At 44.5% G+C, this 25,890-nt stretch overlaps 1 protein-coding gene across 1 annotated transcript; it reads left to right on the plus strand.

Annotated features, from left to right (window-relative positions):
* The first annotated feature begins 11,252 nt into the window (after positions 1-11,252).
* CMTM4 (CKLF like MARVEL transmembrane domain containing 4) lies at positions 11,253-19,176 on the plus strand. Its single transcript, XM_015567884.1, has 4 exons — positions 11,253-11,344; positions 14,760-14,936; positions 17,535-17,633; positions 18,948-19,176. Exons 1-4 carry the CDS (start codon positions 11,276-11,278, stop codon positions 19,110-19,112), a joined length of 510 nt encoding a protein of 169 aa, XP_015423370.1. The 5' UTR covers positions 11,253-11,275; the 3' UTR covers positions 19,113-19,176.
* Positions 19,177-25,890: the final 6,714 nt, after the last annotated feature.

Raw genomic sequence — 25,890 nt, forward strand, 5'->3', positions numbered from 1 at the left:
AGCTCTTGGAGGCATCAGTGAGCATACTGGTCTTTTCCTGTGACATGGCTCTTACTCTCTCCATCACAGCCTTTGCTTCAGCCCCTTCCAAATTTCCTGGTCTCCTCCTAGAACTAGGTCCACTCCCCTGCCAGGATCCATTCTGCCTCATCACCATCACTCACAGACCTCCTTCCATACGAACACCTTTACCACTTACCTGACTCCCTCTCCCCTTTATTCAGAAACACCAGAGAAGCTTCCCATATTTCTATTTGTCATGTTCCAGCCTCACATCTGGTAAAGTGTCTTTTGGAAATCTGGTACTGCATGAGGCTTACAAAGCTCCTTTATGTCATGGAGCACAGTCTGAGTCATACATAAATTGATCCGTAATATAAATATCATATTTTTAATTTGAATGCTATTTCCCAAAATGGAAGAAAATTACTTTCTGATTTATAAAAGTATTGTGTCTGTTGTTTAAAAAAGAAATCAGACTACTATAAGAAAAAAATGAAAAAATTAAAAATCATCACTATTCTCATTAGCTGGAGAGAACTTCCATTAATAGGTATGTGTTATTTTAGACTTTGTTCCTGTGTGTTCATACTTGTAAAAATGGGATATTATACTTTGGGTATGGCACACATGGTTTTTTAAAGTTTAGTTATAGATTTACATTATTGCTTTTAAGAACTTTTCATGGAAGTACAATATACATACAGAAAAGTGCACAAACCGTAAGTATACAGCTACTAGTAACGTCTCAACATTATGCCTCATTATGTTTTAGATCAGGGGTGGGGAACGTCCGGCCCAAGGGCTGTGAAAGCATTTGGTTTGGCCTTGCCAAGGCTTTTGGGGTGAGTTAATTAAATGTTTAACCAAATAAACAAGCAATTTTTAAGTTGATAATTTTGTATGGCCCAAGAATGATGTTAAAATATCCAAATGGCCCTTGGTAGGAAAAGGTTTCCCACCCCTGCTTAATTTTTTAATATTTATTTTTAAAAGATATTTTAATTAATTTCAGAGAGGAAGGGAGAGGGAGGGAGGGAGGGAGAGAGAGAGAGAGAGGGAGAGGGAGTCAGAGGCATCAGTGATGAGAGATAATCATTGATTGGCTGCCTCCTGTACGCCCCCTACTGGGGATTGAGCCCAAAACCTGGGCATGTGCCCTGACTGGGAATTGAGCCGGCACCTCCTGGTTCATAAGTCAGTGTTCAGCTACTGAGCTATCCTGGCTGGTGGGGATGCTCTCTGGTTGGCCCTGTCCAGTAGCCCACTCTGTCTTGTTTCTGTTTTGGTTGCCATTTTGGAATTTGATCTGTTTCTTTCTTTAGAATATTTTTGTTTTGTTTCATGACTGAGTGACAAAATTGAAGGCTTTTATTCTATATTTTGCATCTGGAAAAATAGCATTTAAAAGCTAACTTGAAATTTGTCATATCATGGTTTTGAATTAAACCAATAAGGAAAAAAAATCTGTTAATGGAGTGCATTTTCTTTCTGAGCGCATAAGAAAACTGCCAGAAGTTTGAGCTATAGAAATTTGGGCATGTGCCAAGGATGTTGGTGGTCTCCACATGTGCTATTTTTAAAATTAAAATACAGTAAAATTTACTTTTGGGTATACAGTTCTGTGAGTTTTAACACATACATACATTCATGTAGCCACAACAGTTAGGATACTGAATAGTCTCAACCCACAAAACTTCTCATTCTCCTCCTTTGTGGTCACACTCAACCCTTGACAACTACTCATCTGTTCCCCATCACTATAGCTTTGTCTTTTCCAGAATGTTATATGAATGGAATCCTAGAGTATGTAAACGTACGAGACTGTCTTTCACTCAGTGTCATGCATTTGAGATCCATTCATGTAGTTTTTATCAGTAGTTCATTCCTTTTCATTGCTGACTAGTTTTTCATTGTGGGTATGTACCACAGTTTCTTTTTTTTAAAAAATATATTTTATTGATTTTTTTACAGAGAGGAAGGGAGAGAGATAGAGAGTTAGAAACATCGATGAGAGAGACATCGATCAGCGGCCTCCTGCACATCTCCTACTGGGGATGTGCCCGCAACCCAGGTACATGCCCTTGACCGGAATCGAACCAGGGACCTTTCAGTCCGCAGGCCGATGCTCTATCCACTGAGCCAAACCAGTTTCGGCCACAGTTTCTTTATTAATTTACCTGTTGAAGGACATTTGGGTTGTATATAATTTTTAGTGATTATGAATGGAACTGCTATAAATGTTCATGTACAGCTTTTGTGTGAACATAATTTTTTTTCCATTTTTTTTTCTTTGTGTGTGAACATAAGATTTTATTTCACTGGAGTTAATACCTAGAAATGTAATTGTTGGGTCATGTGGTTAAATGTATGTTTAACTATATAAGGAACTGCTAGTTTCCAGGGTGGCTATACTAATTTTCATTCTCACCAGCAATATATTAGAGTCCTATTTGCTCTGCATCCTGGCAGGCATTTGGTATTATTGTCTCTCTCCCTCCCCGCGATGTAATGCTTTTCATAGTGGTTTTATTTTGCATTTCTCTAAATAGCTAATGATACCAAGCATCTTGTGCTTATTTGCCATCTATATAGTCTTTTTGGTGAAGAATCTTTTCGTCTTTTGCCCATTTAAAAAAAAATTGGACAGTTTGTTTTCTTACTGTTAAATTTTGAGAATTCTTTATGTAGTTTGGACATAAGAACTTTGTCAAATACATGACTTGCAAATATTTAAGTTCAGTATTTGTCTTGTTTTTTCAGTTTCTTAACAATGTCTTTTCATAACAAGTTTTTAGTTTTAATTAAATTCAATTTATCAAGTTTTTCCTTCTGGATTATGCTTTTGGTGTCATATCGAAGAACTAATCTCTGGTCATGAAGGTTTTTTTCTCATGATTTCCCCTCCTCCCCCTCCTCCCCCTCCCTCGTAAGGCTCTGTGCATTATAAACCTGGAACAAATATCTTTACTCCTGCAGGAGGGTGCAATGCACCAGCAACAAGGCAGGCAAGCACAAAGAACGGGAAGTCCATTCTCCTTTTTATCCCTGATGAGTTACTGCACTGTACCCTCTCATGATTTCTTTTAAGAATTATAGTTTTGTGTTTTATTTTTGGATCTATGACCTCTTTGAGTTAATCTTTATACAAGGTGAAAAGTTTAGGTTGAGTTTCATATATTTGCCTATTGATGTGTAGTTGTCCCAACGCTATTTGTTGAAAAGACTACCCTTTCTCCATTAATTTGCCTTTTTACCTTTGGTGAATTCTGAAATTTTAGCATTTCATTTAGAGCAGGTCTACTGACTGTGAATTCTCCTAATATTCTTTTATTGAGAAATGTCTTTATTTCACATTTATTACTGAAGGTTAGTTTTGCTAGATATAGAGTTCTGGGTTGACAGTTTGTTTCTTAGCACTTTAAAAATGTTATTCCACTTTCTGGCCTCCATGGTTTCTGGTATTAAATCAGCATCATTCAAATCATTGTTATGTGTAATGCATAACTTTTATGTTTGCTTTTAGGACTTTTTCTTGTTAGTTTCCATGGTTTGATTATGATGCATCTGGACATAGATTTCTTTGAGTTTTTTCTGTTTGGGGTTTGCTGATCTTCTTGAATCTTAAATTTATGTCTTTTGCCAAATATGGGAAGTTGTCTGTTATTATTTTTTCAAATACTTTTTTTTTTTTATGTTGCATGCTCTTTTCCCTCTACTTTTGGGATTCCAGTCACAAACAATAGACCTTTTTGTGCCTGAGTCTAAGCTGGGGAATTTTGGAGGGAAAAAAAAAGGGAACTGACTGCTGGTTCAGTGGTACTTTAAATTCTGATTTCCCTGATCTGTCTACTGTTTATTATCTGTCTGCTGTTTATTTCTCAGAGTCATGTAATAGTTGCTTCATACATTGTTTCCAAATTTATAGCAGCATTTAGTGGGATGGACAGGGTGGAATGTACTTAACGGGGATTACAAAATTGTGATATTTGGAAGCTTTCTAATTCGTTTTTATTGTCTGCAGCAAATAAGCTGTTAGCTTGCAGGCTGCTGGGGCCCTGGTCTGCTTAGGCTGAGTTGTTTTTGTTTTAAAAGTAAGGGAATATTTAAAATATTACTCTGGATATTGCTGGCATGTGCAGGGAATCATAAAGATATTTATTTTAACAAGGTTTGGATTTAATAACTTAATGAATAGACTTCTGCCTACATATGTGAAAGTGGAGTGTCCTACATAAGGAAAGGTTTGTGACTACTCAGTTCAACCCCTACCACCAAAATTTAAGTCTTTTACCTCAGTCTTTACTGATAAACATTTAGCTTCAGCATGACTGATGTCACCTAAAACCTGTTGACTGCCCTCCTCTATTCTGTATTTCTGTAGCTGAATCTTTGTATCTTAAATGTTTGCCAGTTTGAATCAATTCATGGCATCAGCCTGACTTTCTATACTGTTGGGATAATTTTGAAGCTTTTCTTACATAGTAACAATCCCAAGTCTCTTATCCACAAATATGGCAAATGATAAGCCAGCCCAAATAATTGCTAGAAACTTATGTGGGCAGGCCATCCCAAAGGTCCTTCACCTGAACCCGTGTTCTAGGCTGACATGAAACATTAATGATCACCCTTTGGGTAGTGTTCAGTTACCTATGGGTATGGTTTAATGGTCATTTATTAGATGCCTGTTCATTCCCCATTGGTTGGTCAGTCACTGACCAGCTCTTTTACCGAGTGCCTACTGTTGGGGGAGGGGATGGAGCAGGGAACCAGATAAACGTGATTCCTGAGCCAGGTGCCACGTGGCAGCACACCTGGGAACACGGCGTGTGTGGGGGCACTTCCTCACGCAGCTCAGCTTGCAGGAGAGGCTAAAGCCACAGAGAGAAGGAGACTACGGGCAGCTTGTGTTAAGTGCGTGGAAGAAATGGGGGTGAAACCTAAAGGCTAATAATGGTGGAGGCTTCCCAGAAGAGGTTGCTTTAATCTTTTCATCTGCTTGTTTTAAAATTACTTTTAAAAGAAATCACACAAATCTAAACTGAGTCCAGCTACCTAATTCTAAATATAAAAATTTTACACTGTAAAAAAAAAAAAAAGAAATCACACAAGTAATACTACTTTATTTTTGAGGAAAAATTACAAAGGACCGGTAAGTTAAAAGAAGAAAACAAATTTCCTGGAATCTTATTAATCAGAGGTGAGTATCGTTCGTTCACAGTGTGCATAACCCTTTTGTTTGTGTGTGTGTTTATTAACATGTGTACATATGGGTGTGTGTACATACACACGATACAAATGAATAGTTGTATAACAACTATTTTATGTATGCCTTTGTCAATTGACTTTACAGCATTTTCTTTTTCTATTTTTTATTTTAAATTTACATAGAGTGAATTTTACTTTTTATAGTGTACATTTCTTTGAGTTTTGACAAATATGTAGAGTCATGTGTCTACCACCACAGTCAGATAGTTCCACCAACCCTCAAAATGTCTCATTCTACCCTTTTTGTCAACCCCTCTCTCTACTGCTACTCAAACCCTGGCAATTAGTGATTTTGTTTCCATCTCTATCATTATGCCTTTTCCAGAATGTCACATAAATAGAATCACAAAGTATGTAGTCTTTTAAGTCTGGCTTTTTTTTTTTTTTTCCATTTAGCATGATGTATTTGAGATATTCTTCCATGTTGCTGTGTGTCCCCCTGGAACATCTGCATCAGTAGCTTAACAGCCATTGGTGATCATGGCTTAGATCAGTGGTTCTCATTGGAGGTGGGAGGGGATTTTGCCCCCGCAGCTACCCCCTCCTCCCACCCCCCCTGCAGGGGAAAGACAAGACATTTTTGGTTGCTATCACAGGAGCTGAGTCAATTACTGGTACTTAGTGGGTAGAGGCCAGGGATGCTGCTGAACATCATAGGACGAGCCCTTGCTGGGAGATACTTATAAACTATGTAAATCAGTTGTAGTCCTGACTCAACCTCAGTAGTCCTTGCTAACGCCCTTGCCTTCTGATATGCTTATCGGAATGTCCTGTCCCAGACCTGGAATCTGTCGTTTCTCCTAGAAGTTCTTGTTCCTTTGAGTGGGAAATAATATTTAGAAATCTCAACCTGGGCACTAGAGATGGGAGTCTGGATCTGAGGAATCTGTGTGTGCTCAGAAAGCAGCATGACAAAGCCCTGGGGAGCAGTGAGGAGAGGCAGGGTAGGAAGGGAGCAGTGGAGGTCAAGGGTGGGTGGAGGGCTGATCAGCAGTGCCCAGTGTTGTAAAGGGTTGAGGGACTGGGTTTGAACCCCAACTCTGTTACTAATGAGACTTTGTAATCTTGGATTGGTTACTTAACATCTTTCCCTCATTTTTGTCGTCAATAGGATGGTGATTAAAAACCATGTGCTCTTGGGGTGATAAAAACGTTCATAATGGTGATGACTGCATAACTTTGAATAGACTAAAAACTACTGAATTATACACGTTCAGTGGGTGAATTTTACGGTGTGTGAATTATATCTCAATTAAAAACAAGCAAACCAACTATGTTTCTCACAGGATGCAATGGCAGGGCCTAGCACAGCGTTTGACCGGCAGCAGGACTTGGCAGATGTTGAATTTCTTAGGAGGGACCAGAGGGTCACATTGTAGGGGCCACAGTTTTTATTGTCTCTCGAGCTGGGGACACCATTTACAAGGACTCTGCTGAAGTTGTGTAGGAAGGTAGGGAGGAGGATACCTGAATCCGCAAGTCCTTGACTCTGTGGCAAGGCCGTGGAGTCCCAGGTTTGGACCCTTAAGGAGGCTCTTCTCCTGGCCCCCCCGTTGGATGATGTGGAGGTGCTGGGGGCTGTTAGGGTCCACAGGTCTCATGGCTGAGCTGGAGTTTCCAGGTGGGTCTCCTCCTGGCCTCTTACAATTTATGGTTCATTATTTTAGCCTAAATTAATCTTTAGAAAAAAGCTACTCTTGGTCTTGTTTCTCACTCAATGAGAAAAGCGGTGCTCTTTCCCATCCCATTAAGGTGGTTTGTCAGAGATGTTAGGGTGGGGAAGTGCCCAAGAATTAAAGCAGAGAGGAAGGGAAGGGGGAAGGGTTTGCTTTTGGATCACGCGGGGATGTGATGCTGCTCCCTGGGATTTCTGCTTTATCCATGAAGCCAGGACGGGGGGACAGAAAACGCGAGTGCCAGCAGCAGTTAAACATCTTCAGATGTGTGTGGTTTGAAGCAGCTTGTGTCCTGTCCTCCTCATGTGCTTCATTAGTAATGTAAACGGTCTGAAATGGAGCTTCTTGGGCAGGGTGGCATTTGCAGTAAAATCTTGTGGGTATTCTTTTGGCAAGAAAGATGCTGACCGTCCTGTGGTTTTCTGAAATCATGTGCAATTATATCATCAAACCACATAATAAGATTTTCTGGACTTTATTTTAAAAACAAGAAAATATTTTGCACTTCACTGGGTCACGCTGTCTGTGTGCTCTGGGTAGTTGGCCGTCCAAGCCTGTTTTAATTTGTCCGGACCGATCTGCTCTGGTGAGCCATTGTTGACAAGTTACCCCTGGGTTTAATCTGTGTGCACTCGTGCTCGCTGCTTTGTACGTGTAATAATTTATGTTAAAGGTGAGAGTCTTGCCAAAAATGAAATTGAAATACAGTCTCCTAAGTTCAGCTCTTAACTTATGTATGGCTTTAGGATTCCAAAACAGCAAAGTTATTTACACAGTAGAACCCAGCCTGAAAAATGTGTCAGGAGTACTATTGAGTAGGTCTTGTGGCGTGAGCCAAACTCAGACCGAACCAAGCCCACAGCTTCCTGGAGCCGCCAGCAAGAGTCCTCGCCCTCGGTCCTCGGTCCTCAAATGAAACAAAGCCTCAGGGTTTGAGGGAAGCACAGCTTGGGGTGTGGCTGGTTGGACTGGTGACAGGCCTGCCACTGCCCTGGTCCTCTCAGCCACCTCTTTTCCTCTGACCCCCCTGAGCCCTTGGCAGCCTCCCCCTTTTGTCCTCATGTCTCCCTTTCTTCTCAACAAGACTTCCTTGCCGCTGCCCCCAGCTCCTTTGCCTAACGAATCCTGCTCCCTGCCAGCGCTGGCGGCCCTAGCACCCGAGGGCATCCCTGCGCTTCCCGAGCAGGTGGTTTTCTTTTCTCTCTCTGCATCTCGCACATCCGTAGCTTGGACACTGTTTGTTTAGCTGCAGAAAAACAATGGAACCAAAGAGCAAATGCAGGGACATTGATCGCAGGTTAAATAATTTATACCTGCATTTAGCGCTTTCGATTCGGAACCAAATAATATTTGCTTATTGGTTATTGTCTCGGGGAAAGGAGGGTACTATTTTAAATCTACCTTCCTCATGGGATGGCCTCCCTGGCGGGGAGCAACTCTCGGATTATTTTTCTTAGAACAATGCAGGAGCAGTTAGATCCTTTGAGGAGGGTAATCACATTGTGTGCTTTGTCAGGGACCCTCGTGGCACTGGCTCCCTGAGTCCTAGCTTGTGTTCCTTGAGAGAAATCATATAGTGATGCCTTTTCCTTTAGGCAAGTGTGTGGGGAAGGAACAGACCCTGGATCAGTTACATGTGAGTCCTCTGGTGTACGAGAGCGAGGTATGGGAGGAACTGGCTTTGGGCCCTGGGCCAAACCTTCTGGGCCACACGATGGAGATGTGAACATCAGAGATAAAGAGTGGGCTGTGCCCAGTACAGAGCCCGAGAGCATCCTCACATTATTGATGCTCCTCTAAATGCAAGGCATTGTACCTCTGCGGTGCCTTGCAGTGCACAGCTAGCTACTCGAGCCCCTTCGGCAGACCATACAACACGGCCTGCGAGCTTATGTTTTAAGTGATCTGTCATTTAACAGACATGTCCATATGAGAGCAGCTTCAGGACTCAGAGAGATGGTGGGGAAGGCCGTGTGCCTCTTCTGTGGTTCTGTCTCCAGGATCCTGTCTTAGCATCAGCTGTGCGTTGAGAGTGGAGCTGGTTTCTGAAGTGCAGTCACTTCCTCGCCCCTCCACTGCCCTCTCTGGGTTTTCTGTTCTGCACATCATGAAGTCTTTCAGCAAAAGCAGCAATTTAACAACTTGCCTGTTGGGTCTTTGTGGCTCAATAGAAGCCACGTCTCATCTTTCAAATATTTTTTTTTTTTCCAGTGTTGGTGGGAAGAGAGACACTTGAATTTTGAATATGCTAGAGTTGATTAGGACTTGTTTTGATACTGAAGGTACTTTGGATCCTGCCATGTGTGTGTGTGTGTGTGTGTGTGTGACAGAGAGAGAGAGAGAGAGAGAGAGAGAGAGAGAGAGAGAGAGAGAGTGTGTGTTCATCACTTAATTAACAAGGTCCTCAGGGTCCTCATAGTTGCTACTCTGCTGGGTAAATGAGCTTCTGTTTTTCATTCTGTGCATTTAATTGTGCATGACCTGAGTCCTGACAGAGTACTGACCGGCACATGACTTTTTTTGTTTCCCAAACTGCACCCCCCCTCCCCAACACCATGTTGTAGTGTTAACAGGTGTGCTGAGGGAAAAGAAAAATTTCTATGCTCAGTAACATAATCTACACATCCAATAAAGGCAAACAGGTTATGTACTGTGAGGCCTTTTCGAACTGTTAATTTGGTGATGGGCCAGGGATATAGTTAGGATCTTGTCTAACCTTCGAAGAGGTCTTCATGGGTATTAGGGACCTGGGCTATGGTCCTTCCCATTACATTAGTGAGGGTAAGAGTGCCCTTTTTATCATGTGCCCGTCTTGAGGCTGTTCTGTGCCCACTTCCTGCCTTTTCAGTGTTGTGGCGGCCAGTAAATAGGATTGTGCGCTATCAGGGAGGCTTTAGGGATGATGAATTCTTTGATAAAAGGACCTACATGGACTTGCAGGGTGACTTTCATTTTCCATTAAAGTTTTTGTCATTTAAAAATATTCTTGAATGGTTTCAAAGCAAATAAGAATTGATTCTTAGAGTGCACTAACATTTAATTCATAATAAACCTGGATGTTTCAAAAGTGTTTATACATGTGATATTTAACTTTTAAAATAAAAATACACATTTATTGTAGAAATTTTGAAAAATTAAAGAAGCCTGTATTTTTTAAAAAATATATTTTATTGATTTTTTTTTATAGAGAGGAAGGGAGAGGGATAGAGAGTTAAAAACATGGATGAGAGAGAAACATCGATAGGTTGCCTCCTGCATGCCCCTTACTGGGGATGTGCCCACAACCAAGGCACATGCCCATGACTGGAATTGAACCTGGGACCCTTCAGTCCCAGGCCGACGCTCTACCCACTGAGCCAAACCGGTTATTGCGAGGCCTGTATTTTTAAAAAGTCTATTTACAATCCTAACCACATAGATATATATTGAAATTCCGATTGTTTTGTTTGTTTGTTTTAAAAGAGTTTAAGTAACATAGTTGATGTCTTTACCCTGACAATCTGGTAAGAGTTTGTCTGTAAAACCATTTCAATCCGGTGTCTTTAAGAGTGAGGGGGATGGTAACATATTCATCCTGTAAATTTGTAGTTTTGTATTAGATATCAGGGCATGTGCAAATTAACATTATGCCTTTCTAGTCACATGAACTGGATTATGCTTAGTAACAAACTTGAAATCTCAAGGTTTAACACAAGGGACGTTTCCTTTTACTCATGTTACAGTCTCCCAGGTGGTGGTAAGCAGGTTGCCCATCAGCCTCACACAGAGCCACCCACCCCCACCTGGAACATTGCTGGCTGCTGGGGCTGTGTGTGTGTGTGTGTGTGTGTGTGTATGTGTGTGGTGAAACTGTTCATGGTTCCTAAAGGCTGCTGCCAGAAATAACAGATGTCTCATCCACTCACCTTTCGTTGCCTAAACTCGGAAGTAGATCAGGTTTAGAGCGGCTTGAGACACAGATGATTTGGAGGCCCACTTTAAGGATGAAGATACAAAATTAAAGATATAAAGCTAGGTACAACAGTGCGTATTTAGAATGAGAAACACATTAAATTACAAATTTAAAAAGTGTTCCCCTTCTGTTTTTGCCTCCACTTAGATGGATCATTTTTGAACTTTAGTATGGTCACTTACTTCTGAAAAGTATACAAAGTTAATCTGAAATGTACTAGTAGATGTATGTCTGAACAATTCAGATTTTAGATTGCCACTGCATTGTATCACGCATCATCATTTTATGATCAATATGCTCTTATACTATGTACATCGACGTTCTGATGAATATGTGTAGGAGGCCGTCACTGGAACATTCGTTTCTTCAGGCTGTTTCAATGCGTTGGAGAATTTTATGTGGCATTTGCTTTGGGATTGTGGGACCTTGTCAGTTCAAGATTTGTCAGGTATGTCAGGATGTGAACTGACACACTGGGAGGCATGAACTGTAATCTCCTACACATATGTACTCGCTCTTTGTAGTATTGCCACAGGTTTCTGCCCTACAGACCCTGGAATTCTAATAAATTTTATTTTATGTGATTCCCAACAAAAGAGAGACAGTGTCGAGTGTGTTTATAACTGTAGTACTGCATTGAATATATTCCTGATAGGGCACAACTTCCATTTAGAGACCGATGAAATCACAATTGTCCACTTTCAGTATCTCGCATTTGATGATCTGAAGAATTCTCCATAGATTAGCTTCTGGCTCCATACGTTTCAAACCCTGTTTCTCCTTCACCACCGACATGCTTCTGTGGCATTGTGGGACCCACTTATCTTGTGAATTTTAGGGCCTGTTTCTTCATTATGATGTCAGATCAAAGCATATCTGGAAGCCATTCTTACAGTGGGAAAGCTATAGTAACCATATGCATGAGAGTGAAAGCGAAACCCCAATTTAACGTACCCCTCACTCAGCTTTTAATTTGCTGAATCTCCAAAATGCTTATTCTGTTCCATCACCACCTGGCAAAGGAGTGGAGATAGTCAAGGTTGAGTGGTGAGTGCTGAGTTCAGAAGCTCTGCAGCTTCATTCATCATCTCGCGGATAAATCTGCCTTGGGAAAATCTCATGGCTCAAATCTCCAACCCCACTGTGTGCCTGCCACTCTGTATTGGTGAGTGATACTGTTCATTACAAAAGCCCTCCAGAAAGGGCCTGACAGTTGATACAACATGGGCTAGAAAATTTTTAAATGTTTTTTAGTAACTTAATCAGCCAACCCCCACCCCTCCCTTCCTACTTTTTGATGCTGCCAATCATACTTAGCTGCAGTTGTGGAAATCTGACAGCTTTTTAATATCAATTTATTTGTCAGCTATTTTTTATATGCTTTTTAATTGATTTTTTTTAGAGAGAGAGAGGAAGAGAGGGAGGGAGGGAAGGAGGGAGAGAGAGAGAGAGAGAGGGAGAGGGAGAGAGAGAGAGAGAGAGAGAGAGAGAGAGAGAGAGAGAGAGAGAGAGAGAGAGAAACATTGATGAGAAACATTGATTGGCTGTCTCCTGCGCGCCCCCTACTGGGGTGTTAGCCCGCAATCCGGGCATGTGCCCTGACCAGAATCAAACCAGCAGTCTCCTGGTGCATGGGATGATGCTCAGCCAACTGAGCCAGGGTTTAATTTTTAAAAACCTCTCCTTTGGAATATGAGCTAAGGAGCAGGGAATTCTATGTTTTGTTCACTGCTATGTTGAAGGGACTGTTAGATTTGCATATTCTTGAAACCATTTTCATTTTAATATTTAAGAATGTAGGTGTTACCTTCCCACACAAATATGGTTGAAGTTAGCATACCAGAAACATTTGTAACTCATCAGTATAGTGTGTTATTTCTTGCCCAAGATTGCTAGATCCAATTACAGGGGTAAAAAAAAGTTTAGGAGTTTCCCTTATATGAACTATTTCTTTGTGAATTGCCTGCAAGTCAGGCATGTAATTCAGGTGGAGAATTAACGTCTATGGTTCTGTAGATAATAAGGAACCGTTAGGAAAAGCACAAAGTGTGTGCTTAAACACCCATATCTTTAATGTGCTGATTATAATAGAAATGTGAAAATACCACATATTGTTAGAAAAAGGTGTCTTTTTCTGTGAAAGTATTGGCAGTGGAAAAAGCAGAGCTACCCTTCCTTTTCTGTAGGGATGCTAGCAAGTACTCCAGGAATTGTTTTATGGGTTTTTAGTGGCTCTTTGAGCCCCCATTTGTTGGCTATGTGCAAATTATTTTGCTTAGTATCTTGGGAGTAGAGAGAGATGGACTGGTTGTATCCTTAGAAAGCTCAGGAGACATAATCCTATATAATAAAAGGCTAATATGCAAATAGACCAAACGGCAGCATGACTGGTCGCTATGATGCACACTGACCACCAGAGGGCAGATGCTCAACACAGGAGCTGTCCCCAGGTGGTCAGAAGCTGGGCTTATGGCTGGTGAGTGCAGGGGCAGTGGCGGGAGCCTCTCCCGCCTCCATGGCAGCGCTAAGGATATCCGACTGCCGGCTTAGGCCTTCTCCCTAAGCTGCCAGTCAGACATCCCCCAAGGGCTCCTGGACTGCAAGAGGGCACAGGCCATGCTGAGAGACTCCCCGCCCCCCCATACCATATGCATGAATTTCGTGCACCGGGCCTCTGGTGGTAAGCATAAGAAAGGTAGAATTCAATTACAGAGGAGCAAGCTTTCCTGAGAGGGGGTGGAATCAGATAATGTCTGGCAACGAGAGACACAATCAGGGAAGGCACGGGGAGGAGGTGGCATTGAGTAGAGCATTGAAAGGCACGAGTGGGTCTACAGTAGGTGGAGAAGGGCCCCAGAACAGCATGTGCTTCCCATGCTTGAATCATCTGAGGATCTTGTAGAAAATGCAGATTCTGACTCTTGGTTAAGGAAGGGGGAAGTAGAGGTTTTGCATTTCTAACAAGCTTCCTGGTGAGGCTGATGCCTTGGCTCGAAGGACAGATCTGGAACCACCGAGCTGCCTCCCTGTACATCCTTGACCTTTGAGGTGAGGTCTAGACTGGAAACTGGTGTAGGCTTGACATAAGGTAGGTTGTGAAGTGCTTGGTTAAAGAGGTGAAGTAGAGGCTAGGAGCTCACTCCGATCTGGTTTTAGGTGTGAGAACTCCATGCCTTTCTTTGATCCAGAGCCATTAACTCAGTCTTGGTGTGGGCTTCCTCCTTTTCCTGAATTCTCCCTTCCAAAGTTCACCTGGTAATTTCCAATGATATCTATTTGACTTTATGATGGTCTCCAAACTCTTGGGACATATTGCTAAAATGTAACTTTGATCCTTCAGAAAGAAATTGATTCTATTATTAATATATTTAACAATGATTTTTATCAACTGCCAGTCTATCTTTTTGTGATCCAGTCCAATGATAAACTTTTAAAAACCGTAGCTCATGAATTAACTAAATGGGCCTCCTTTTTAGAGTAGAGACTATAAATTAGAAACCTGTGTAGACTGTGTCCACTTACTCATGGCAGAGATAGAACTACTAGTAAAAAAAAAAAAATCACAGAGACATTCCTTTCTGCTTCTTCGCAAGGGCTACACCGTCACAGACTGGATTCGGTGTACTGTGGTGGGGCTTAGCTGTCCACACGAGGAATTTGATAACGGCTCTATACCTTTACATCCTCACGTAAGAATTGAACCAGGTCATACTCCTGACAGTGATAACTGCCGTCCCCAGAGGGAAACTCTGTGGCTGCATATGGTGGCGGCGGTGGGTTTTATTTAAATGTGGGAGGCACCTGTGTCCCCGGATGTGTACTAAACCTACAGACACATGATGTGTTTCCAATCTTCTTCCTAGATCTTGGCCCTGATTGCGTTCATCTGCATAGAGACCATCATGGAATGCTCCCCGTGTGAAGGCCTCTACTTTTTTGAGTTTGTGAGCTGCAGTGCGTTTGTGGTGACTGGAGTCTTGCTGATTCTGTTCAGTCTCAACCTTCACATGAGGATCCCCCAGATCAACTGGAACCTGACGGTGAGTACAAGTCACCGCCCTCCAACTGTGAAAGGATCGGCTGCTGCTTGGCTCCAGGGAGAGTGGGAACCGCTCCATGTCGTGTTTGGTTCCAGTTCATTGCGGTACTGAAATATTCCACTGTCATTCAGCTGTGAAATGTTACATTTCTTTCCTGAGTTGAATAAAACTACAACTTAAATGGAATCTTCACTAATGGCAGAAACATCCTAACAATTGTTTTGACCTCTTTGAAGATATCATTTCAATTTCATGATCTTCTGAGATTAGTGATGTTGATATGTGTACAGAATATGGGAAAGAGAAAATAGAATTAATGCATCTTTGCATATTTTTCACACCGGACCCAAAAGCCATTTATAAAAGTATTGATTCGGGAAGAATTGAAACTATGAATGAAAATGGCAATAACTTGCAAGGCCTGAGGATATTAGCACATTCAAAGCAACTGGGAGGACTGGAAGGAAGGGTGGTGTTTGATCAGTCTTGACTGGAAATGTGTCCTCTTCTCCCTGTGGTTTGGGTTCTTAACCCTGATTGACAGCCTTGCCCTCCAATCAGCATGGGAAGCTCCTGGCTGGTCACTCCCAGGCCCCTTTTCCTGGACGTGTGTTACTTGTCTTTACTGTGCTAAACGAGGGGAAACTTAATAGCACTTGGTTTTCTTGGTATTTCTCTGCAAGTGAGCATGTGCCGGAGCTCAGAGGGAATCGTTCAGGGAAACACAGGAAAGCAGTCAGCTGCCTCAGCCTCTGGGCCTGTGGGAGGAAGACCCCGTGGGCCCCACAGCTTCTAAGAGGGCAGCAGAGGAGGGGAGGACGCTGAGACCAGCTGCCTCAGGAGAGCACCTCTCGGCTGGTGCAGCACCATGGAAGTGTGGCCCCTGTGAGGGAGGTGGGGAGGAGGCCGGAGCTGGTCACCTTGCCTCGCAGGGCCACTCCCAGGTGATCCTGTGGGGTGTTCAGAGGAGAGGGTCTTCCGACAGGAGGCTCTCTGTGTTGTTCAGACTCTTTTAGGAGGAAAAATAAGAGCAGAGCTGACCCAGGAAAGTTGATGTCAGTTGAAGACTCGGTTTTGTCTCAGCATTGGACACTGAGAAAAATGTGATTTAAATTTAAACTCCAAAACCTCAAGATAGTGGAGGCATTTTGTCTGAGTTTTTATGACAGGTTTTAATGTCTCAACTATTTTTAAGATAAAGTTTGTGTTATCCACAGGAAAATGCTTACAGAGTTGTGATCTAAATTGATAGCGTAGTAAACAGATAGCAGAGAGAACCTCATAAACCTCCCCCCAAAGGCAAGCTCTGTAGGTTTTATAGTTGTTTTGTTTTAGATGTTAGTTTTTATGTGTAGACCTCTGATCTTATAAATACTAGCTTGTTCAAATTTGTTTTGAACACTGTACAAATCAAACCTATTTGTGGGCCAGATATGGCCAATAGGCCTGGAGTTAGCACCCTCTAGACCAGATCCCCTTGATCTGTTATTGGAGTTACTTGGGCTCACACCTGTACTTACTGGTGTGTTACTGGAGGAGGGACTTGGAAACATGTGTATGTGAGGGTGACCTTCCTTTGCTTCTGTTAGCATAGGAGGGCGGCAGCTGTGGTGTTTCAGGGGCCAAACAGGAAACAGAGTGGCTGGTTATGAGACTGCAGGGAGTGGGGACAGCTGTGGCAAACTGGAAAACATGCATCTTATAGAGTACACAGCCCATTGAAAGTATTTTATTTTATTATTGTTATATCTTTATTGATTTCAGAGAGGAAGGGTGAAAGAGAGAGAGCTAGAAACATCAGTGATGAGAGTGAATCATTGACTGGCTGTCTCCTGCACAGCCTCTACTAGGGATCAAGCCTGCAACCTGGGCATGGGCCCTTGACCGGAATCGAACCTAGGACCCTTAAGTCCTTAGGCGGATGTTCTATCCACTAAGCCAAACCAGCCAGGGCCCATTAAAAGCATTTTTAAAAAATTTAATACCAATGTTTACTAATATCCCCCCTCCCCACCCCCTAATCCACATCTGGGGGCATGCCTGGATATGCCCCTAGGTGGAACAACACACAGTAAGAGCCTTGGTTTTATTTCATGGCCAAGGAGCTCAAGCAGCAGTACTCCGGTTTTAAGCTTTTTAAACTGTGCAAGTGATAAGAGGTTGTTATAGAAAAACTGGAAGATAAAGATATTAAAATAGAATAAATAAAACCATGTGATCACGCAAGAGAAATGAAAACATGTCTGCAGAAAAGCTTCCACATGCCAGGATGATTTGAGTGAGTTTTTAAAAGACAGCAATAGGACTCGAAGTGGCCATTAGTGTGCACGTCCTCGATAGGTCAGCAGGTCAGGTTTCTGTAATAAGTCATTGAGAAATGGTGACGTGGGTTTTGCTGTGGTGGTTTATCCAGTAGCATCAGACACTGTTACGGTGTCTGCCTTCCTTGTATAACCAACACCCCCGGGCCATTGAGGCGAAACTGTGGAGCCAGCACAGAGGCTGGGTGTTGTGCTTGTTTTGAAAGTTCCTCAATGGCTTTCAGGGCAAAGCATGAGATGCTTCTTTTCAAGTGATTTTATTTATCTTTTTCTTTAGGATTTGGTCAACACTGGACTCAGCACTTTCTTTTTCTTTATTGCTTCCATTGTATTGGCTGCTTTAAACCACAAAGCCGGAGCAGAAATTGCTGCCGTGGTAGGTGAACCCAGGTGGTTAAAACACGGGCTGATTTGTGTACTTCTTGTGACTTGCTCTCCTCTGTCTCCTAATATGTGTCCTACTCATTATCCTTTAGCTTTTTCTTTGCTAATGAAATTGTTATTGGGCCAATGGAGGTCCCAGTCCCTTCAGGGCTATGGTTCTCAAAGTGTGGTTCCCGGAACAGCAGCCTCAGCATCACCCAGAAATTTGTTAGAAATGCCATTCTCGGGCTCCCCCAGAGCTACTGAATCAGAAATGTGTTTTAACCTGCCTCCAGCGATTCAGGGGCACACTCAGGTTTGAGAGCCACTGCTCTAGACTGTTTCCGCCAGGACCCTGGATGTCTGTCTGTTAGTGGTGTTGCTTTATCAAGCCTTACTGGCTGGTGTGGCGGTCTTAGTAGTCAGATGACATTTTTGCTCTTCAGGGTAGAGTGCCCTGGGGGGTGGGGTGGGAACCAAACTGTCTCTGTGCAAAGCACAGCCCTCGAACCCCCACCTGCTCTCCAGCTGCCTGTCACCTGGGCAGCTCCAGGGTGAGAAGCAGCAGGTTTGGCTTAGTTAATAACAACTGATGAATCTACTGAGTGACACCTGGGAGAGCAGCTCGTTTAATATTTTTCAGGAACCTTTTAATCCCCCCCATTACAAAAACGCTACATATTCTTTGTAAATACAGAACAATACAGAAATGCAGAGCACATTCCAAGAATGTCAGGCCTTATGGCTTGAGTTGTTATTATACTTGAGCCCCTGATTTTTTGTGTGCATGGGATTTTGTCTACATGTATTTTCTCATCTGGGACCAGTGACCATGAAGGTGCTGTAAAAGAGTCATTAAAATTTTTTTAATTGATTTTAAGTATGTTTTTATTGGTTTCAGAGAGAGGAAAGGAGAGGGAGAGATAGAAACATTAATGATGAGAGAGAATCATCCGGTCAGCTGCCTCCTACATACCCTCTACTGGGGATCGAGCCTACAACCCAGGCATGTACCCTAACTGGGTATCGAACCATGACTTCCTGGTTCATAGGTTGATGCTCAACCACTGAGCCACACCGGCTGGGCAAAAGGCATTTTTGTAATAAAAAAGAAAGATCCAAAATACTTTGTGTGAAACCTTAGGCTGTCTTCAGGTCAGGGAGGACTTCTGTGGGTCACATGACTATAGATTTGGCCACGGTCTGACAGCTAAACATTTAGCCGGGCCAGGTGTTGGGGGCATAGCTGTAAGCCGCTCAGGGTCCTGCCCAGACACCTCGTAGACTGCTGATGTGTCTGAGGACTATCCATGCCTGTTTCTCGTAGATATTTGGCTTCTTGGCAACAGCGGTGTATGCGGTGAACACATTCCTGGCCGTGCAGAAATGGAGAGTCAGCATCCACCAGCAGAGCGCCAATGACTACATCCGAGCCCGCACCGAGTCCCGGGACGTGGATGGGCGCCCGGAGATCCAGCGCCTGGACACATGAGGGCCCAGCAGGGTCCTCCCTCATCCTCGTGCCCGTCCTTTCAATCAAGTTTTCTTTCCCTCGTCACGACAGATTCTCATGTGTTTAAGCTGAATTTTGTCCTCTTTGGTAAAGTTCATTTTGGGAAAGGTCCCCCGCCCCCCCCAGAGTGGCCCTGTTAGCAGGTATGTGAGGCCGAGAGCCCCTGCACCCTGCTGTGTAGACAGAAGTGGGCGGGAGAGACTCTATGGGTTCTCCAGCGTTTGGTGGCTGTGGGAGCAGCCGGCCTCCTTGGCTGCCATGTCCACTTTAGGTCTCCACCGGCCCTGAGCACGGGCTTCCTCCCCATCTGACTGAGCCACCCTGTCATATGCATTTGTGACAAGTCAAGACTTTGGATTAAATGGGGGCCGCCACGAGGGGGGAAGTCAAGGAAGGAAGGTACAAGGCTGGAACAGTCCGTGAGCAGTGATTCCTGGGCAGCCCCCATAGTGCGCTCCATCAGCGTTAGTCTTTGCTGCTAGGATGCCCCCTACTGCTTGTCTTCCATGCCCCGGGCGTTGAGACAGCCAGCACAGGCCCGGCAGCCACGCATGGCACTGAGGGTTGCAGTGCTGGGTGTGCTGGCGGAGCGCTGGGCTGGGGCTGGACTTCCTGGGGATGGGCAAAGCTGGTGTCCCCTTGGTACAGCTCACAGGACTGTTGACATGCAGGAGGGTTACCTTTCACTTCCCACCTGCTGAGAAAACACTCGATTCTTGCTCAAATGAATCACCTCCCTGAATCCCAGATTCTCCTCCAGGAATATGGGGACCATCTTGTTTTTCGCTCTCCTGACTACCCTTAATGCTTTGAGGCTGCGTTGCAGATTTCCTATCATTTTACCTCCACAGGTAAAATCCAGGAAAGAAACGCAGTCCATCCCGCCAGCCAGACACTTGCCCGTTTGGACCGCAGGTGGGGACACCCCTTTGTTTTAGATACGTGCACACTTCCGTGACCTGAGAAGAGCTCTAAAGTGATTCCGTGTAGACTTGTCTAGGATTCGAAAATACTTGAATTTGCACCATGACATCCTTCCATTGATATTTGAGAAGCACGAATGAATTGAAGCTTTCCAGGGCCCTAACTATGATCATACATCTTGGAGGTTGTTGGGAAGAAATCTAGGTCTGTCAGATTTTTGAACTGATTCTTGATAAAGTGAAGATTATTGTGGTGAAGGAGTTAAATGAGCCCCTGTGATGCTGTAGTGTTGTTGTCTTTTTCTTCCTGTTGGAGATTAATTGTACCTTTTATGGGAAAATTGTTTTAACTTGTCAGGTTTTCACTCTGAGCTGTTTTTAATGTTTACAAATCTCACTCTAGCTCTAATGTTTTGTGATTAGCTCTCACCAAGGAAAAAACAGTTACTGCTGGTGGGAAAGTGGGAAGATCTCGCAGTAACTCGGAGAACCCCCAGGAGCTTGTGCTAGCGAGCGATCCAGCCTTGGCAGCGTTCTGTGTGATGAGAGAGAACAGGGGTATGTCTTCGGGGGTGGCGGGAGGAGAGAAAGAGCAGCGCTGGGGGATTGATCAGGTGGCTGGGGATGCCTCGGAAATGGTACTATGCTGTCTCTGAGGGGGCGGGGTTAGGGGTCAGCTCCCTGAACTGAACACTCGGTACAATCTGAGTTCTGCTGCAGTTCCTGCCCTGGGCACCGGTCCAGGTCACGTGTGCAAGCCCCTTGTCTGCTTCAGGGGCCATGGCTGCGGGTGCAGACCCAGCTGGTCTGGGGGTAACTCACCTCCCTCTGCTCCCCCAGAGAGCAGCCAGGCCTGGTCACAGCGGGGCGCGCTGCCCAGAGGGCCTGATGGAGCCCTCTCTCCGTGTCTGTCCTGAGGCAGTACAGGTCACGCTTCACACACTTTGAACCTATTCTATATAGTGATTTTTTGAGGAGATTCTAACATCTGGGTTTTATCTGTTCATTTTATGTATTTATTTTGCATTTGTTGAGTGTGTATGCCTAATCAAAATTGGGCTTATCTCACTCTGTGAGTTCCATTTAAAAAGGGGGTCACAAAGACTCGGCCTGGCATTAAATGGGGCCCACTTGGAAGGACCACCCTGTACGTTATCAGAAATCTGCTGGGAATCATGTTTCTTGGCCTCAATAAAAAGCTGCCTTTGAAGTGAGATTGAAGAAAAGAATACCATTCAGGCAGGATTGCTGCCCAAGTTTTCCCAAGTCACTTGCATGGGACCAGTTTACCATCCGGGGAAAGGAGCCTCCTGGCCTCCTGGGCTGTGCCGTCGGCTGCAAGACGCCAATCTGCAGCCTCGGACACTGTGACGGCGGATGATGAGGAAGAGTGATGACACCGAGGGCCACAGAGCGAGTTAGGAGTTAACGTGCATCTTAGTGTTAGAATCTTTGGAATAATTTATGTCCCTGTAACTATTTAATATCCTTTGTGCCATGAGGCTCTCCCATGGAGTTTGTAAATATATTTCTTTCTATTTAATGAGCTCTCTAGCTGGTGTGATGCACCGTCTCGTCACCTGTGGCAGTGTGGAGGTGCGAAGGTGTGAAGGGGTATGTGCTTGTCCAGGTGAATGTAAAGACGCCTGCGTTCCTCTTACATTGCCTCTGTCCAAACAAGACCATCTAGATTTCGGGGGGCCTGTGGCACTTCTTTTTTTTTGGCAAATTAAAGGAAGCGTGTTTTTGCATTTAATAGTTTCAATATGGGTCACTGTCAGTTTGTTTTGGGGTGTTTTCAGACTGAGGCAGTCTTAGTGTTTCTCAATTTTCTGGTGGGATGATAATGGCTTTCATGGTCTGTGCCAAACCTGAAGAGAGCTACAGTTGCTCTGTGCATTTGAATTTGTTCCTAGCGACTGTATGGTTGAAACCCTCAAGCATTTGGTGGTTTTAGATGGATGCAAACACTGACGTCTTCAGAGAAAGTTTATCTTGGCTCGGATTTGGTGGATGTGGTATTTTTTCTCTCTGATTCTCCTTTATCTTCCCTTTATACTGAATGAAGGCCTGAAAGGAAATACCTTCTCCCTTTCATACAGAGAGATTGCAATCATGAAAGCGCAAAGGCACTTGGCTCCATACAAAGCTGGGGAAGGACCAAGGCATTTATAGGTTAAAATCTCATAAGAACCCGGCATGAATGGCTCAGTGGTTGAGCATCAACCTATGAACTAGGAGGTCTCGGGTTTGATTCCCGGTCAGGGTACATGCCTGGGTTTCGGGCTCAGTCCCCAGTGTGGGGGCTGTGCAGAAGGCAGCCAGTCAATGATTCTCTCTCATCATTGATGTTTCTATCTCTCTCTCCCTTCCTCTCTGAAATCAATAAAAATATATTTGAGAGATTACCTTTGCCTAGAAAAAGGCAAGAATGTAGTAACCTGCCCAGTCCCAATATTTATCCATGTCTTCCTTGGCAACCTGAACTGAAGGGCTGGCATCAGCAGAGCCCAGCCTGGCCACAGGGAAGACAGTGAGGGCCCGGCGTGGCTCCGAGGGCTTGGCTTGGGGAGGTGGACAACACTCATGGCCCTTTGGGTACCATTACTGTCCCCTGGTAGGAACGCTTAAGCCCCTGGGTGGCTATGGAGTGTGTCTGACCACCCTGTGCTGGAAGGCTTCTGATGAGAGCTTTGTGACTCAGCTGAAGACATTCCTACTCTTATTTTTTCATTTCTTACCTGAGGATATGTTTTCCATGGATTTTAGAGAGGGGGAGGTGAGAGAGAAACATCGATGCGAGAGAAACATCCATACACACCCCGACCGGGGATAGAACCCGCAACCCGGTATGTGCTCTGACCGGGAATTGAACCTGCCCAACCTTCAGTGTACGGCACATCATTCCAACCAACTGAGCCACACCAGCCAGGGCATTACTGCCTTTTTAAAGCAGGCAGCTTCATCTACCTTGAAGGTTTCTTTAATTCAGACTTGGGGTTAAGCCATAGCTGGTCTCGGAGGAGAGTAAGTTGTCTTCTGTCTGCATGTGTCTGTGAATTCTGCTTGCAATGAGTGTGCCTTGAATGTCATCTCCCCCCCCCCTCCCATTTCTCGTGTCCTGTGTGTGGCCCAGCCTCACCCTTCCTTACAGGCACCCGCACCGATTGGGAAGAACCCTCTGCGTGTGTTTAAGGAGTGATCCGGGGTCTAACGTCCGGCTGTGCGAGATGTTCTGTGGGTGGTTCTTAGAATCCATCCTAACGGGTGAGTAGGGCGTGGAGACACACGTGGCTAACAGTGACTCTGGGAGGCAGTGGCAGCTTATGTGGTTCCACGGGGGCCATCCCTGTTCACAACAAAGCAGCAGGAAGTCACTGTGCGATGGCCTGGTTCTCATTTTCTCCGTATCTCATTTATAGGAAAATGACGGCATTGAACAGGTAGTAAAAGGTACAAACACTCTCTTAGGGTGAGGGCTGCCGCCGATTGATTCTCGCGAGCAAATGAGCTCTCCAGCCACTTTTTTATTTCTCAGCGAAGTTTGCAGAACCCAGGGTTCTCTCTTCCCCACGTCTTACTTGTTTTATCAGCACCCACTTTTAGGACCAGAAGGGTGAGAGGCTGGTGAGGTGGGAGCTGGGGCAGGTCTGAGAGGTGAGAGGAGGGGCCCCTTCGGCCAGGCTCTGTCTGCTGTGGGGCTGTTGGTAACACTAGACTGGTGACCGACCCACGAAGTCTTGAAAAGATGGACTTGCTTAGCTACCTTCCCCTCCCCTTGTCTTTGGGAAAGCGAGGCCTTGTTCTGGAATCAGCTTGATTCCAGAGCTGGACGTAGGGCCCACGTGCCTTGGCGCCCGGAGGGGCCCTGGGCGGTGTTTGGGAACGCGCAGGTCTGGCAGGGTGACGGATTCTGGTTTCGGGGCCACCTTAGAGCGGACTCAGACCGAACACTGCCCTGTAAGCTTCCCAGCGCTTTACAAAACCGCGTGTTTCTTCCCTTATCAGACAGCGCTGAAATCATAAGGACGTCTGGTTGAGAAGGTAATCTGAAATATTTGGACCTTTACATTTCTTTCATTTCGAAACTGTCTCTGAAAGAAAATACCCTCACATTCTGTTAGATCTAGAACTGTATTCTGAAAGCAAATGTTCTGTTTGACTTGTTCGCACACCAGTGAATAGCACTTATCCACCCCTGGCCTGAAACAGAGCAGTGGGCCCGATAGATTTTCCCTTTTTTGGTCTAGTCTATATTCTTACTCCATTTAGATATAATTTCTCAACCTGGGTGATTTTTTCCCCTAGTTTATCTTATTCCATAGGCATAAGAGTAAAGAAAAGTTGCCCACAAGCCCACCACGTTTGAATGAATCAATGGCAGTTTGCCTAGAATAAAGTTTATATTATGGATCCTTGATTAGTCTATCTTTTTCATAGGGTTAGTTTGTTGTCTACTTTTTGTTGTTATTAATCCTCAGTTGAGGATATTTTTCCCCCCATTGATTTTTAGAGAGTGGAAGGGAGGGGGAGAGACACAGAGAGAGAAACATCGATGTAAGAGAGACACATCGATTGGTTGCCCCCTGCACGTGTCTGACCAGGGCCAGGTATTGAGCCTGCAATCGAGGCATGTGCCCTTGACAGGAATCAAACCTGAGACCCTTCAGTCTGCAGGCCGATGCTCTATCCACTGAGCAAAATTGTCTACATTTTTGATGCCAAGACTTTAGTTCAGACACCCCGGAGTGGTTACACACACAGGCTGGGGGCCTTCATGAAGGGTTAATAGCCTGGGCTCTAGTGAGCTATCAGCACTTCTATGGTTCTCAGCTAGCGGAGGAAATTGTCTCAGATGACCTATGCTGGTGGGATTAGTGTGAGGCCCAAAGCTGCTTTTCCTACGTGTGCCTCAGAGGAGAGAAGGTGTGACATAGTTGATTCCGTAATAATCTGAAACCCAGTAGGAAGCACCTCCTTTTATTAGAAAAGCCACTGAAGGGAAGGCCAGGCGGTAAGGCCTGTGTGGGGACCTGGTGCCCATGCCAGGCAGGGCCAGGTCTCGCTGGGGCTGCCTCCCTCTGTGGGCCATTTTGCTTCCCTGCCTTTTCCAGAATCGATTTGCGAGTTTCAAGACTCTGTTCCCATCTCTGCAGAAGTGAGGCAGGCGCATGTTCGGGGTTTGAAGGGAGAACTGGCTGGCCCACGGGCTGGGGGAGGCTGACTCTGAGGACAGGAGGCCTGGCAGGTCCCCCAAGCTGGCCCAGCCCCTCAGAGGGGCCACCTGCTTCCAACTCTTTCACCCCATAAACCCACTTAAAAATGAGTCTTCAGATCCTATCTCAGAATGAAATGGTGTGTGCGGATAAAGCCAGTGCTTTTCATAACCTGACTTTTGATGTGGTTTCCTCTAAGAGAACGCTAGGGATCAAAACTATTTGTATATGTTGCAATTTGTAGGGGTTCAGGAACCCATGGCAAAAACACTTAACTAATTTATTACAGGTATGACTGTCCCCTGCCCCCCCCAAGGTAGACAATTGTCTTTGTATAGTTTAAGACAAATAATAATCACTTCACCTTGGTGCCTTCCGTGTGTCGGTCACGTAAACACTTGTTAATCATGGAATTGAAAGAAAGATGTACATTTAGTTAAACCAGATAACACTATTTTTGTAGCATGATTTTAGATTGTGTCCTTTTAATGTTGCTTTCAGCAGTGCTGGTTTTGCGGTTGGCCATTTTCCCCGTAAACTTACTATGTTTTTAAAAAGAAAAAGACAAAAACCACCCCTGGCTGTTCCTAGCTCCCCTCCCCTCTGCTGCTCCGTCTC

This window comes from Myotis davidii, unplaced genomic scaffold (genome assembly GCF_000327345.1).
Source record: "Myotis davidii unplaced genomic scaffold, ASM32734v1 scaffold243, whole genome shotgun sequence".
Taxonomy (NCBI): Eukaryota; Metazoa; Chordata; class Mammalia; order Chiroptera; family Vespertilionidae; genus Myotis; species Myotis davidii.